Below are 14,155 nucleotides of genomic sequence, written 5' to 3' on the forward strand. Positions count from 1 at the left end.
CCTGGGTGGCTCAGTGGTTGAGCGTCTGCCTTTGGCTCAGGTCATGCTCCCGGAGGCCCAGGATCAAGTCCCACGTCAGGCTCCCTGCAGGAAGCCTGCTTCTCCCTCTGCCTGTGTCCCTGCCTCTCTCATGAATAATTACATAAAATCTTTTAAAAAACATTTTTTTTTCTAATGGGGGTGCCCAGTGGCTCAGTCGGTCAAGCGTCTGCCTTCAGCTCTGATCACGACCGCAGAGTCCTGGGATGGAGCCCAGAATTGCATGGGGCTCCTCGCTGAGCAGGGAGTCAGCTTCTCCCTCTTGCTCTGTCGCTCCCGATTTGCGCTTTCTCTTGCTCGCACAGTCTCAAATAAATAAATAAAATCCTTAACAATTTTAAATGCATTTAAGTGGAAAGCCTGGGGCAGCCCCGGTGGCGCAGCGGTTTGGCGCCGCCTGCAGCCCGGGGCGTGATCCTGGAGTCCCGGGATCGAGTCCCACGTCGGGCTCCCTGCATGGAGCCTGCTCCTCCCTCTGCCTGTGTCTCTGCCTCTCCCTCTCTCTATGTGTGTCTATGAATAAATGAATAAAATCTTAAAAAAAAAGTGGAAAGCCTGTGAAGTCCCAGGGTAGATTCCGACCGGAAAGGCTCACTGCCGGCGGCCGTCCCACTCCAAGAGCGGGGCGCCACGCCACGCCACCCACGCCGCGCCAGGCTCTTACCATAGAGTTACACCTCCCCAAGTCCTAGAGGGGACTTCCGGAACGGTAATTTACTCCTCGCTGTCCCGGTCTATCTATGGTCGTGGAGGAGAGCGGGGCTCTAGCTCCCTCGCTCAACTTCCGGAAGGCCTGTCCCGCGCGCCTGGCTCCCCGTGGGAGCGGCTCTCTGATTGGCACGGCGGCCAGGAGGCGGGGCTTGGCACCCCGCTGGCGCAGGCGCGTTGGGCCGGCGCGGCGGGCGCGCGGGCGGGCGGCGTTGACTGCGGCCTGGGCTGGTGAGCTTGGGTGGCCGCGAGGATCGGGCGGGCCCGGTGGGGCCGGCGGGGTGGAGAGCGCGCTCGGGCTCGGGCTCGGCTGTGAGCGCGGAGACCGAGGACCGCGGGGGCGGCGCGTCCACGTGCATCCCGTCGCGGCTGTGCGGCGCGGTCGCAGTCGCCTGAACTCTCGGATAACAGCGCTTCCTGCGTGGAGGACCTCGGGCCTTGGGGGCCACGGCGTTCCTGGGAGCGCCAGCCCTGCAGGGACCCGCTGGGAGCGCGTGGGGGCCGGGCCGACGCCCCCTCCCCCCATCTTACGTGTGGGGAGACCGAGACCCCGAGACCGAAGTTGGTTGAGCAGGGCCAGCCGGCCAGTGAAGGCCGGGCCGCGTCGGGAGAACGAGGTCTGGGGCTCCTTTGCTGTCCCAGACGGACACCGTGGAAACCGGGAGGCGGGGAGCTCCTTCCCGTGCTCCTCTGCTCCTCTGCAGTGACCTGGCCTCCCCGAGCTTGCCTCTTGGGTGAGCTGCGCAGGAGGGCAATAGCTAGCACGGTGGCGCTCGCTCTGTACCAGGAGCCTCACGTACAGCTTTGCTGGTTGGATTGCAGGCCCGCGTCAAGTTCACCCTGCAAGAGGCCTGTGCCTCGAGCACCCGAGCAGCTGCTCCGTGAAAGTTTGTTGAATGAATGACTGAGTGACTCAGAGGCTCTTTGCCAGAGTCTGAGGTGCAGGACACATTAATTCCTTTTTTTTTTACTGGGGGCACCTGGGTGGTTCAGTGGTTGAGCATCTGCCTTCGGCTCAGATGGTCATCCCCGGGTCCTGGGATCGAGTCCCACATCGGGCTCCCTACGAGGAGCCTGCTTCTTCCTCTGCCTATGTCTCTGCCTGTGTGTCTCTCATGAATAAATAAATAAAACGTTTTTTTAAAAAAAGATTTTATCTCCTACAAGAGAATGCACATAAGCAGAGGGAGCAGGAGAGGGAGAAGCAGGCTCCCCACTGAGCAGGGAGCTGGGTGATGCGGGACTCCGTCCTACGACCCTGGGATCATGACCTGAGCCAAAAGCAAATGCTTAACGGATTGAGCCACCCAGATTGCCAGGTCCCCTGACACATTCATTCCTATACTGCTTTCAAGGTACTGTCTGTAGATAACCTTGAACATTTGAGACGAGTAATTTATTCCCCCATCTTTGTAAGCTGAGGGGTCTGAGGACAGGGACACATTGGGGGTGAGGACAGAAGGCTTAAGGCTTTTATTTAAACTACCTGGATAATTGCCGCATTGCACTCCTTCACTTTGCTTTTCATTCACTTTTGATCAGCAAGCGTTATTAGTAGTAGCCCAAATATTAGGCGTTGTGCTAGACCCTGAAATCTGACAATATAGAAAATATCATGAACTCCTCATTTGATGGAGGAATAGGACGGGAAGCATTGCTCACTCCCAGTGCCTGGGAACAGCAGTTTCTCAGAAAAGTTTTTGAAAATTATTCCGGTGCAGTAGACTATGAAGAGGTGGGGGCACAGAGAAGGAAGTGATCATCTCTGTTTCGAGGGGTTGGAGAAGCTTCTTGCGAAAAGGAGCCTTGAATGATGCAGCTGACTGGGGTGAAGCTGGCCTCTTCGGGAATGATGAGCAGTTTGGAGCATGTTAGGAGAGTGGTAGGATAAGAAGCTGGAAGAAGCTGGAAGTGTGTTAGAATCAAAATATGAAGAGGCTTCCTCTGGAAGTACCATTTCAAAAAAATTATGATGGGGAGCCATTAATGGGTTATAAGCAAGGGAGTGATTGGATTAGCTGTCTTTTTAGCTGTAATATAGAGACAGGACAGACGGGTTCAAGAGTCATTCAGTTCAGTCATTGATGGGCATGTATTGAGGATCAACTATGTGCAGGCATCATGTGGGATGTTACTTGGAATAAGACAGATATGGTTACTGCCCACGTGGAGTTTATAGTGCTTTTCCCAGAGTGGTCCCTGGGCCAACAGTAGCAGCATCACCTGGAAACGTGTTGGAATTACAGTTTCTCTGCCCACACCCCAGGCCCACTGAATCAGAAACTCTGGGGCTGAGGCCCCACAATCAATGTTTTAACAAGTCATCCAGGTGATTCTGTTGCTCACTTAAGTTTCACAACCACTGGGCTACTGTAATGGACCAAGCAGTTGTGAGGAGCTAACCCAGGGTAGAGGCAGTAAGAGCCAGAAAAGAGGGGGGTGGACTTGAGAGGAAGATCAAAGATGGGCTCATCTGCTTTAGGAGGAGTCAATGGTGAAGGAGTTTTTGGTGTGGGCCCCTGGCCTGAGGTGGGACCTGAAATGAGGGAGCCGGATGTGAACCATGTGTTCTTAACCTTCGGGGCCTGCACTTTTCCACTCAGGCACATTAGAGCTCTGTGGTAGTGCCTCCCAACCTGCCTCCGGCCACAGGCCACGTAGATGATAATATTTGTACCGTGCATGGGGGAAATGGGTGAGGCTGCCCGAGGTGGCAGGGGACCAGCCGGAGGCCTTGAAGCCACTGGGAAGCTATGGGGGGCCGCCCAGGGGTTCCCCAGAGCTGAGAGGAGTCAGCAACCCATTGCCAGCATACTGCAGGGCAGCCCTACTTCATGGGAGATGCTAAAAGGTAGCGGCGCTCGCTGAACTTGGCAATATAAATCAAGAACCTTAAAAGAGTTCATATGTGTTGACTCAGTGATTCCATTCCTGAGAATCTCTGCCAGATGTACAACAAACAAACAAAAGCCTTCTGTTCATTGTAGATTATATATAACAGAGAAAATGACAACTCTCTGTAGTAGGAGAATCATGTCTGATATGCTCAGTAGAATGTTGTACTGACATCAAGAATGTGAGCATTTTGTAGAATCCTAGAGAAACACATATGCTCATTCAGAAGACAGTGTCTAGGAAAGCCCTGCCCCATGCTGAGTGGCAAGCAAGTTAGATGTGGTCCTTGGCCGCACAGAGCTGAGTGTCCGGGGGCAGCAACCCGAGCGGTCACTCTGAAAGTGATCAGGCTCTGAGAGTATGGGCTGCTGTGGGAGAAGCTGGCCTTCTGGGCATGGGAGTGGGACCAGGAAGGCATCCTGGAGGACAGGATGGTGATCCCAAGACTGGGGGGATAAGTCGATGTTGGTATGCAAGGGGCACATGTGTTAAAGAGTGAGCATGGTACAGCTGGAGCGTAGAAAGGGCTATTGATGAGGCCAAGCCTCAGGGGGCCATCAGCCAGCTCGTGTGTGGAGAGGTTCAGAAGCTTAGACCTGATTCTAAGGGCCGCAGGAAGTCCCTCGTGGCTGCAGCATGGAGAATGGATTGGAGGAAGGCAGCGATGGAAGCTGGGGCCCAGGGTGGAGGCTGCTACAGTAGCCCAGGGGAGGGATGGTGGTGTGGAGGTGGGGAGGAGGGACAGACTGAACAGCAAGTGAAGGGGCAGGATGGCAGGGCTGAGAGGGTTGGTGCGTGTGGGCCATGAGGGGGCAGAGTGGATGAATCCAGGTTTCTGGTTTGGGCTTTTGGTGCCATTGAGAGTGATAGGCTGCACGGAGGGGACGGGGGTGGGGAAAGGGAGGAAGGTGCTAAGTGCCTTCCGGGTGCATCGTGTTCTCCAGGAGACAGTCGGATAGGTAGGTCTGGAGCTGGAGTGCAGATGTTGACTCAGGGTCGTGAGCGTGAGGCCTGACAAGGAGCGCTCTGAGGAGGAAAGAGGCATAGACACTTAAGGCAGGAGCGGGGTGGAAACATGGGCAAAGGACAGAGCTTGCAAAAGAGACAAGGGATCGTCAGCAGCAGTTGTGTCCAGGCTGAGGGATTCGAGTTGGTTTCCTTTTCTTTTTTACTTGTTTCTGTTTTTTTCCCAGTTTTCTGTAGTAACCATAGCAAACATTGATGGCACTCATAGAATGTGCCAGATACTATTCTAATAACTTTTTATAACTCTTCTAAATCCCCACAACGAGCCTACAAGATAAGTCCTGTTGAATTACCATTTTGCAGATGAAGAAACTGAGCACAGAGGGGTTAAGTCACACATCCTGGGCACAAGGGTGTAGAGTCGGCAAGAAGCCCACCTGGAGTCAAGGCTGCCTGACACCAGAGCCAGGGCCATCCCCAAGCTGTGGTGTCTCTCCCCAGTATGCTGTTATATTTTTATAAATGGGAAAGTACTGATTTTCTTTTAAACAAAGGTAGTACTTGAATCTGCTAGAAAATTAGAAATGAAAGGGTTCACATCTGCAAAATTGATGGCTGGCTTAGAAGTTTGTTGGGGTCCCGACTGAGCTGGCTCTGTGTCGGTGTCAGAACACAGTTAACGCGGATCTCTGCTCGGCTCATTTCTCTCCAGGCGCAACTGCCACTCTGTGCTAGATGTCATGGAAGGGCTGCTGTCAAGATGCAGAGCACTGCCCACCCTGGCCACCTGCAGCCACCAGCTCTCTGGGTATGTTCCTCACAGGTGTTACCACTGTGACCCCGAGAGAGGGAAGCGCTTGGTGTTATCCCGCATGTTCCAGCCCCAGAACCTTCGGGAAGACCAGGTGCTCTCTCTCGAGGGCAGATCTGACGACCTGACCTGTAAGAGCCAGCGGCTGATGCAGCAGGTAGGCCTCATCTACCCGGCAAGCCCCGGCTGTTATCACCTCCTGCCTTATACCGTGCGTGCCATGGAGAAGCTCCAGCGGGTGATAGACCAGGAGATGCAGGCCATCGGGGGGCAGAAGGTCAACATGCCCAGCCTCAGCCCAGCGGAGCTCTGGCGAGCCACCAACCGGTGGGACTTGATGGGCAAGGAGCTGCTAAGACTTAGAGACCGACATGGCAAGGAATACTGCTTAGGACCCACTCACGAGGAAGCTGTCACAGCCCTGGTCGCCTCCCAGAAGACACTGTCTTACAGGCAGCTCCCATTCCTGCTGTACCAGGTGACGAGGAAGTTTCGGGATGAGCCCCGGCCCCGCTTCGGTCTTCTTCGTGGCCGGGAGTTCTACATGAAGGACATGTACACCTTCGACTCCTCCCCAGAGGCTGCCCGGCAGACCTACGGCCTGGTGTGTGGGGCCTACAGTAGCCTGTTCCACAGGCTGGGGCTGCGGTGCATCAGGGTCCAGGCGGACGTGGGCAGCATTGGGGGCACTGCGTCCCATGAGTTCCAGCTGCCGGCCGACATCGGGGAGGACCGATTTGCAGTCTGTCCCAGCTGCGGCTTCTCGGCCAACATGGAGACACTGCGCTTGTCGCAGACCGACTGCCCGGCCTGCCAGAGCCCACTGACCGAAGCCAGAGGCATTGAGGTGGGGCACACCTTTTACCTGGGCACCAAGTACTCCTCCATTTTCAATGCTCAGTTCACTGACGCCCAAGGAAGACCGTGCCCGGCTGAGATGGGCTGCTATGGCCTGGGCGTGACTCGGATACTGGCTGCCGCCATTGAAGTGCTGTCCACGGAGGACTGCATTCGCTGGCCCGGCCTCCTGGCACCTTACCAGGTGTGCCTCATCCCCCCAAAGAAGGGCAGTAAGGAGGAGGTGGCCACTGAGCTCACAGGACACCTGTACGACCTTATTACAGAGGCAGTGCCGCAGCTCCGTGGGGAGGTGCTGCTCGACGACAGGACCCATCGAACCATTGGAAACAGACTGAAAGATGCCAACAAGTTTGGGTACCCCTTTGTGATCATTGCCGGCAAGAGGGCCCTGGAGGACCCTGCACATTTTGAAGTTTGGAGCCAGAACACAGGGGAGGTAGTCTTCCTCACCAGAGAAGGAGTCACGGAATTTCTGAGCCAAGTGCAGGTGGTCTGAAAGCCCCCGAGCCAGCCCCCCCCCATTCTGCAGCCTTGGCGTTCATATTAGTGCTGCCTTTTCCTGCACTCCCTTCCAGGGCCAGTCTCTCCAGAAACAAAGCAGCTCGCCGAAGATGGGAGCGTGTTAGGGAAACCGACTTTTATCCAGTCCTTTGTTCACACTATTTATATGTGAAGTCGGTGGTTCCATTCTCTGGACCGGCCATACTGCCACATAGCATTCCTCTAGTCCATTGTGAGGCTTCTGTTAGGAGGCAGAGGGGCAAGAAAGAGCTGCTCATCCTGGCCCTCAAGTGAGTCACTTCCCTTCTCTCTGCCGAGGTTCCCACTGGGGGATGGCAGTGGCCAGTGGCCAAGACCCTTCCAGATCCAGCAGTCTGACCCCTGGCCTCTTGCTGCATATGGTGTGGACAGTAGGCGCACCATCCCTCCTCCCCCTGGACACGTCCCTTCCCCTGCTGGGGCCTTGGACTCCCCATCTGTGGCATGAGAAGGTGGAACTAGATCCATAAGGTCCTTACAGCTATCACTGGCAGGTTCCACAAGAGGTTCAGGACAGGCAGATCTGGTTCCTCTCCTCCTCCAGAGTCTAAGCTACACGAAAGTTGATAGAATTAGCTAATGGCTCCAAAACCACCTCCAGAGAGCTGGCTCTATCCGGGCGGCTTAGCGCAGAGATGGTGTTATATTGATTGAATAAAGTCAGACTCCTGGGATGAGCCTTGCATGCTAAGGTGGAACGGTGGTAATGCCTGCCATTTTAGCCGGCAGCGGCTTCCTACCTGAGACTCTGCTTGCCTTTCTTTCTCTGTTATTTCTGCAGTCCACTCAAAAAAAAATACACCCCACCTATGCGGTGCTCCTGGACCTCTGCCTGCCCCTGCACTCTCCCGTTCCACTTTGATAGCATTGATTCTTGTCTGGCGCACACACAGCTCCTTGTTCAGTAGGCTCACCTCTTGTGGTTGACGGTCAGTTCCCTGAGGCCACCGTCCTAGGCCGATACCCAGCATACCGCACTTCTGGTCGCTGCCAGTTGTCCCACCTGCCGAACAGCTTCCTAGCGGCGTGTTATTGCTACGGCTGTTACTGCCCGAGTAGTGCATGCCTGAGCACACAGCAGCAGGTGTCCTGGTTAACAGGACGGGCCTCAGGCCTACCATTGGCTCTCTGGCCCAGCATTCAGGCCAGGACATGTGCATTCTAAGAGCAAGCCTAGAGAGGTAGGATTGTAAGTCAGGGGACCTTCCCCTCAGCTACACATTGGTCCCACACAGTTCTGCTTAGGGCCTGGAGTGTGGCCTGCGCATCGTGCAGTTTAAAGCTCCATAGATTATTCTAACGCGCACAGTCGACTCATGGTTCCCAGCATACTTCTGGGCGGCAGCTGACCCTGAGCTGCTTTGTAGCTGGGCATTTCTTTGAGTAATGCCCTCTGTACATCATCAGACTGATGGGAGCTTTCTGCTTTTCATGGTCTGCTCATTCATTTGTTGAGGGCCTGCTGCACACCACTGTGCTGTGAGGCATGTTCGTGTATCATGTTCAGACCTAATGCTCTGCAAGGTGGGTGCTCTTCTCCTTTTACAGATGAGGAACCTGAAGGTCCATTCAACAACTTCCTCGAGGATGCAGAGCTACTGAGCATCAGAGCTAGAATCCGAGTATTGACCAGCACAGCACCGTGCCATTCCTGTTAGGACTGCATGGCCTCTGCTCAGACAAAAGTGATTCCAGTAAATAAAACTGAATTATTTATATCTTATCTAGTCACGTCAGTCTCAGATAGATGAGAAATTAGAATTTGTGCGGATTGGTGCTTTAATATTTTTAAAAATTTAATTCTTATTGACGTATAGTTGGCACATAGGGTGACTTCAGTCTCAGGTATACACTGTAGTGACTCAAAAACTGTTATGCTGTGCTCACCACAAGGGTGGCTCCTATCTGTCACCATATGCTGTCACCGTACCATTGACTAAATTCCCTGTGCTGTGCGTGTTATCCCGGTGTCCTCTTCGTTCCATAACTGGAAGACTGTACCTCCCACTCCCCCTTTTTTAATGTTAAATTTGTGCTCCATAAGCTGATTTACGAAAGCTGGAAGGCTAGCCAAATGTAAGCACTTTTTAAAACCAGATTCCAGGAATAGAGAACCGATTAACTTTAAACTGTTCGTGAGTGTCCGAGGTACAAGATGATTTGAGGATGATACAGAATCCTGGAAGTTTAGGACAGGAGGACTCCTAGCCCGCCTGTCCACCCCTCATCTCACAGATGGGAAGCAGGCCTGGAGTGGGAATTAACCTGCCACATGGCATCTGGCTGGCGGAACACCAGATCGCAGGCCAAGCGCTGCATCCCCTACATCAGGCTACCTCCCGTCAGTCTTGTTGCATCAAGAGAGGACTGGCTGGATCAGCCTCTAAACTACAAAAGCCTTGTTGGTACTGTCCTTTATTTTCCAAGGGAGACAAATACAGGGAGTATAGCGATTGCCCAGCGGCATGCTGAGTTGAAACCCAAGTGTCCTGATTCCTAAGCCAGCATGTCTTCTAAGAAGCCAGGGGCAGAAGGATACGGTGGAAAGATCAGAGTCTGGAAGAAACATAATCCTAGACCCACCATTTACCAGGGATAGGATCTTACACAAATTCCTTGGCCTTTACGGGTCTCAGCTTCTTCATCTGTAAGACATGCTCATGGCAGGGCATCTCCCAGGGTAGTCTGGGGTTGCCTGAGCTTGCTTACATTAAGTAATTAACCCTGTGCTCCCAGGAGAACACCTTCATGCCAGCCGAGGTAGGCAATGGCACCACGGGGAGCTCAGGTTCCGCTAGTAACGTATTAAGATATGATGCTTTACAACCTTCCTGGGGAGTGCCTGGGGCCATAAGTGACGCCCGTGGAATGGCTCCATCTCCTTAGAGGAAAGACAGATATTCAAACTGTGTACCTTACTCTCTCCTGTCCGAATTTGCCGTTACCTCTTGCCATAAGTAGATGAAATGGGGACGCTGGCAAAATCACAGGTACAAGATGTATTATCATTTCTCATTCCTTGGGGAGATCTAGAAGCAACTGGCTGGGAAATATTTAACAGAATTAATACTTGGGGACAAAAGCTGTGCATATCAAAAACCATTGTATAAATCAAGCTTAGAATGTAAATCAAGGGCGCCCTTAATATTCTGTGTTTTAATGGAAGGAACACCTGCTGGGCTATCAATAAAGGCATTTTGCAGAAATCCATTGAAATTGTCATTTGCTTAACTCCTTGAGTACCAGGGAGCTTTACAGAGTTCCCAGCATCCATTTCTATGCCAAGATGCCAGAATGCTTTTTGGAATGGATGGCTATGCATCCAAGGGCATGTAAGGTTTTGTTCTAGAGTTAGGAAAAGTTTTATAATGTGGAAAATGGGAAACTTTTTATGATGTTATTGCACACTTAGGATATGCTTGAAAAAAAATCAAGATGCTGCACTTAATTGAAAACAAGGACCTAGGGGGGCAGCCCTGGTGGCGCAGCGGTTTAGCGCCGCCTGCAACCTGGGGTGTGATCCTGGAGACCCGGGATCGAGTCCCACATTGGGCTTCCTGCATGGAGCCTGCTTCTCCCTCTGCCTGTGTCTCTGCCTCTCTCTCGCTCTCTCTGACTGAATAAATAAATCTTATTAAAAAAAAAAAAAACAAGGACTTAGGGATCCCTGGGTGGCGCAGCAGTTTGGCGCCTGCCTTTGGCCCAGGGCGCGATCCTGGAGACTCGGGATCGAATCCCACATCGGGCTCCCGGTGCATGGAGCCTGCTTCTCCCTCTGCCTGTGTCTCTGCCTCTCTCTCTCTCTCTCTCTCATAAATCAATAAATTAAAAAAAAAAAATGAAAACAATGACTTCATAGTGATCCACGTGAGACATTGGAGTCCCACTGCCTAGGCCGCTTGATAGCTGTGCAACCTGGTGCGAGATGCTTCCTTGTGCTTTCTCTGCTTCCTCAGTAAGACAGAGACAACAGTGCCTGGCTCATAGCAGGGCAAGTGGCAGCTGCCCTCATACTAGGCCAGGTAGCCCTTCGCATGTAAGGGGGTGGGTAGAGGAGGGTGCGTGTGGGCCAGCAGAATTTAGTGCAGTGTTTCTCAAACAGGGGCCCCTGTTCAGATACCACTGTGGTACAGGGATGCTGTCCACTGCTACTAAGCCAGCTGCTCCGAAGGCTGCTAATGAGCTTCCATAGTTAAAGCCTAATTGCCCCTGGCTAAATAAAACTGTAGGGCTAGAAGAGCGAGGAGGAAGCACCTGCTGGTTAATGGTAACTGAAGTCCGGCCATTTGCAAGGGAAGAACTTGTTACCCAGGCTTACCCAGAAAGCTCGTGGGCTGACGGGGTGTCAAGTGCTATGGGGAGTCCGCTGCGGGCAGTCTGGCTCCACAGACTAGACTCTTCTAGCCAGGCAGTTTGCGGATGTTGCACGACACTGAATGCCAAGACTACCACAACATTGCCGTGAACAGGCAAGGGCCGCCAGGTCTCATGCCAGCTCCTCCAAGGTAGAGGCCCAGTCTTGCTACAGATAACTCCTGAAGGGCTTAGGGGAGTCGTGGATTCAAATTCTAGCTCTGCCTTTCACTAGCTAGCTAACTGGGTAAGTTACTTACCCTCTCTGTGCCACTTTCCTCTTCAGTAAAATGGTATGTAAACTACTTGCCTGCTGCCAGTGTCAGGCAGGGTAAGGACTTAGCCAGTCCACATAAAGCACCCTGGAACAGTCTAGCATATCCTGTGTTCATTGGATGGCAGCTGTTATTGCAGCCAGGCCATTTATGCGTTCCCTGGAATATGCCTTGCCTTTGTGTGCAAGGGGGGCGGGGGGCGGAAGGGAGGGGTCCTTCCAAAACCCACTCGCCACCCCTCCCGTCCCTCTCCAACTTCATGGCCCATATCCATCAAGTGTGAGGTCTTCCACCCTTAATCTGCTTAGAATTCATCACCCCTTCCTCTGTGCCATCAGTCAGTAATTAGTTGTACACCTGCTATGTGCTGAGCAGGTGCTTTGCTAGGTGCTAGCAGTACAAAAGTACACAGCTCAGGGACCTGACTCAGTTTGCAAAGTGGGAGGAATATCCAGTAAGCAGACAACTAAAATGCAGTGTGGCAGGTGTACAGGTGCGGGTGCCTCAGGATGTTTGAGTAGGGGGCCAGGAGGACTTCCTGGAGGAGGCAGCCAGGCCTGATTAAAGACTAGAGAGATGTTAAACAGGAGAGGGAGAAATAGTTGGGGGTAGAGGCAAGGGTGCACGTGAGAGTAAGAATGCTCCAGGCAGAGGGAGCAGAATGTGCAAAGGTCTGAAGCTAAGGGCATGGCATGATTGGAGAATGCAAAGTGGTGTAGATTGAGCACTTAGTTTGAGGCAAGCTGTTTGTGGGTATCATATAGATTAATTCATACAATACAGCACCTGCATGAGGTAGGTGCTATCATGCTGTTTGTGTTATACATGAGGAAACTGAGGCACAGTGCCTGAGTGCCTGGGGCCATCCGTTAGTGAGTTGCAGGGATGGAACTGAAGGCAAGGCAGCCTAGCTCCAGAGGTGAAACTCAAGGCACTGCACCTTCCTGCTCATAGCAGAACTGTGTCCAAGATGGCTGGGCTAAGGAGGTTGGAGAGAGGAAGCCACAGGGGTGGTTAGGGACCTGGAGGGACTTGAGTGCCATACCAGCAGTGCTGATGAGGGAAGGGGGAGCAGTTTCCAGTCCAGGTGAGATTTATGACATCTACTCAATAGTGTGACCTTGAGGGCAGAGGCTACCTGATGCACTTGGGCGGGTGCCAATTAGGTTAAATGTGTATAAAGCAAATGCAATAAAAGGAACACAGAAAAGGAGGGAGGTGGGTTCTGGAGTGAGCTGCGTGGGTTTAAATCCTGGCTCTGACATTCACTAGTGTTAAGACCTCGTGTCCCCATCTCCTATATAAAATTGGGCTCATAGGCCTGAGCACATGGCTGTCGTGATGAAGGGAAAGAATCCCGGTATGTGGTTTGCACAGCGCCAGAACTCCATGTTTCTCATCTGTAAAATGAGGCGGCAGATGGCTGAGTCTTTGAGGGAGCTCTGACTTGGTTCTGCTGGTGTCCCAAGTAGGGACAGGTCGCATGCCTCATGGGACCCACCTGCCTGCAGGGGAGAGCTGGGGTTTACACCCAGGCCAGTGGGACCCCTGCTCCTAACACCAGCTAAGCTCTAGCCCTGGCCTCCATGGCCAGCTCCTAAGTTTGCGCTCCACCCACTCCCCTGGAGGGAGACCACAGAGGATAACAGAGGTCAGAGGAGGCAGGGCCCATGGGCCAGGGAGGCCCGAAGCCTTCTTGGAGAAGGTGCAAGACAGGCAGCTGGGCTTGAGCCTGAAACGCCAATGCTAATGCTTATGTGTGTACAGATGAGTCCTCCAAACAGAACTGGTTTTTTTCATTAGTTCTTTCCTTCATTTGTCTATCCATTCATTAGCACACACACACTGAGCTCCCTGTGTGTCACACTCATTGTGTGTCAGGCCCGGGCACTAAGATAAATCTCCATCTGGCCTCTGCCCTTTGGAAGTTTTAGTGCAGTGTTTCTCAAACTAAGTATTATCGACACTTTGCCAGATAATTCTTTGTTGTGGGGGGCTGTCCTGTGCCCTCTAGGATATTTAGCAGAATCCCTGGCCTCTACCCACTAGATACCAGGAGATCCCACCAAGTTGTAAGAACCCAAAGTCTGTAGACATTAACAGGTGTCCCTTGAGGTGCAAGTCTTCCCTGTTGAGAATCACTGGTCTGATGTTACCATCCAGAAGTGCGATGGATAAGCCTGTGGTGTGTGGACTCAGTTTACAAATGGAGGCTCCACACACTCCTTCCTCACAGGCACAGCAAGTCAGCAGCTGCCAGGGTCCCAGCTGTGGTCTACGGACTGCCATGCTAAGTCACTCTCCTCCCTTTTCTGCTTCTGCCCACCCTAGCTGGACAGAGGGGCAGGGCCTGAAGCTGGCTGATAACCGGGTTTGCCAGAAACCCAAAGGAAGGACTGGGGGTAGGGATGAAGGTCCCAGAACTTGGTTTCTCAGGGGTGTCCAGGCAAGAGCGGGGTAAGCAGTCTGTTTCACAGATAAGTCAGGTGGCAAACTGGGACCTGCCCTGCCCCAGGACAGGGAGACTGCTGCCACACGGAGCCCTGCACTGCCTGCTAGAGTTGCTGCTGTTGGGCCTCTCACACAGAGTGCTGAGTCAGCAGCTGGGGAGAGAATGGCCTCAGTGTGGCCTAAGCCAGGGCAAGGGTGGAAGCTGGACTTCAGCTTCCCGGCCACATGCCACATGCAGGGACGCTGCATGGTTCTT

At 53.0% G+C, this 14,155-nt stretch overlaps 1 protein-coding gene across 2 annotated transcripts; it reads left to right on the forward strand.

Moving 5' to 3' along the window:
• The first annotated feature begins 1,024 nt into the window (after positions 1 to 1,024).
• On the forward strand, positions 1,025 to 10,030 carry PARS2 (prolyl-tRNA synthetase 2, mitochondrial). 2 transcript variants are annotated; one of them, XM_038537436.1, is made up of 2 exons: positions 1,025 to 1,481; positions 5,321 to 10,030. In XM_038537436.1, the coding sequence occupies exon 2, from the start codon at positions 5,349 to 5,351 to the stop codon at positions 6,774 to 6,776; it is 1,428 nt and encodes a 475-aa protein (XP_038393364.1). In that variant the 5' UTR covers positions 1,025 to 1,481; positions 5,321 to 5,348; the 3' UTR covers positions 6,777 to 10,030. The 2 variants fall into 2 exon arrangements, with proteins under 2 accessions (XP_038393364.1, XP_038393365.1); XM_038537437.1 differs by lacking the exon at positions 1,025 to 1,481 and adding an exon at positions 1,488 to 1,686.
• The last annotated feature ends 4,125 nt before the right edge of the window (positions 10,031 to 14,155 follow it).

The sequence above is a fragment of the Canis lupus genome, chromosome 5 (genome assembly GCF_011100685.1).
Source record: "Canis lupus familiaris isolate Mischka breed German Shepherd chromosome 5, alternate assembly UU_Cfam_GSD_1.0, whole genome shotgun sequence".
NCBI lineage: Eukaryota > Metazoa > Chordata > Mammalia > Carnivora > Canidae > Canis > Canis lupus.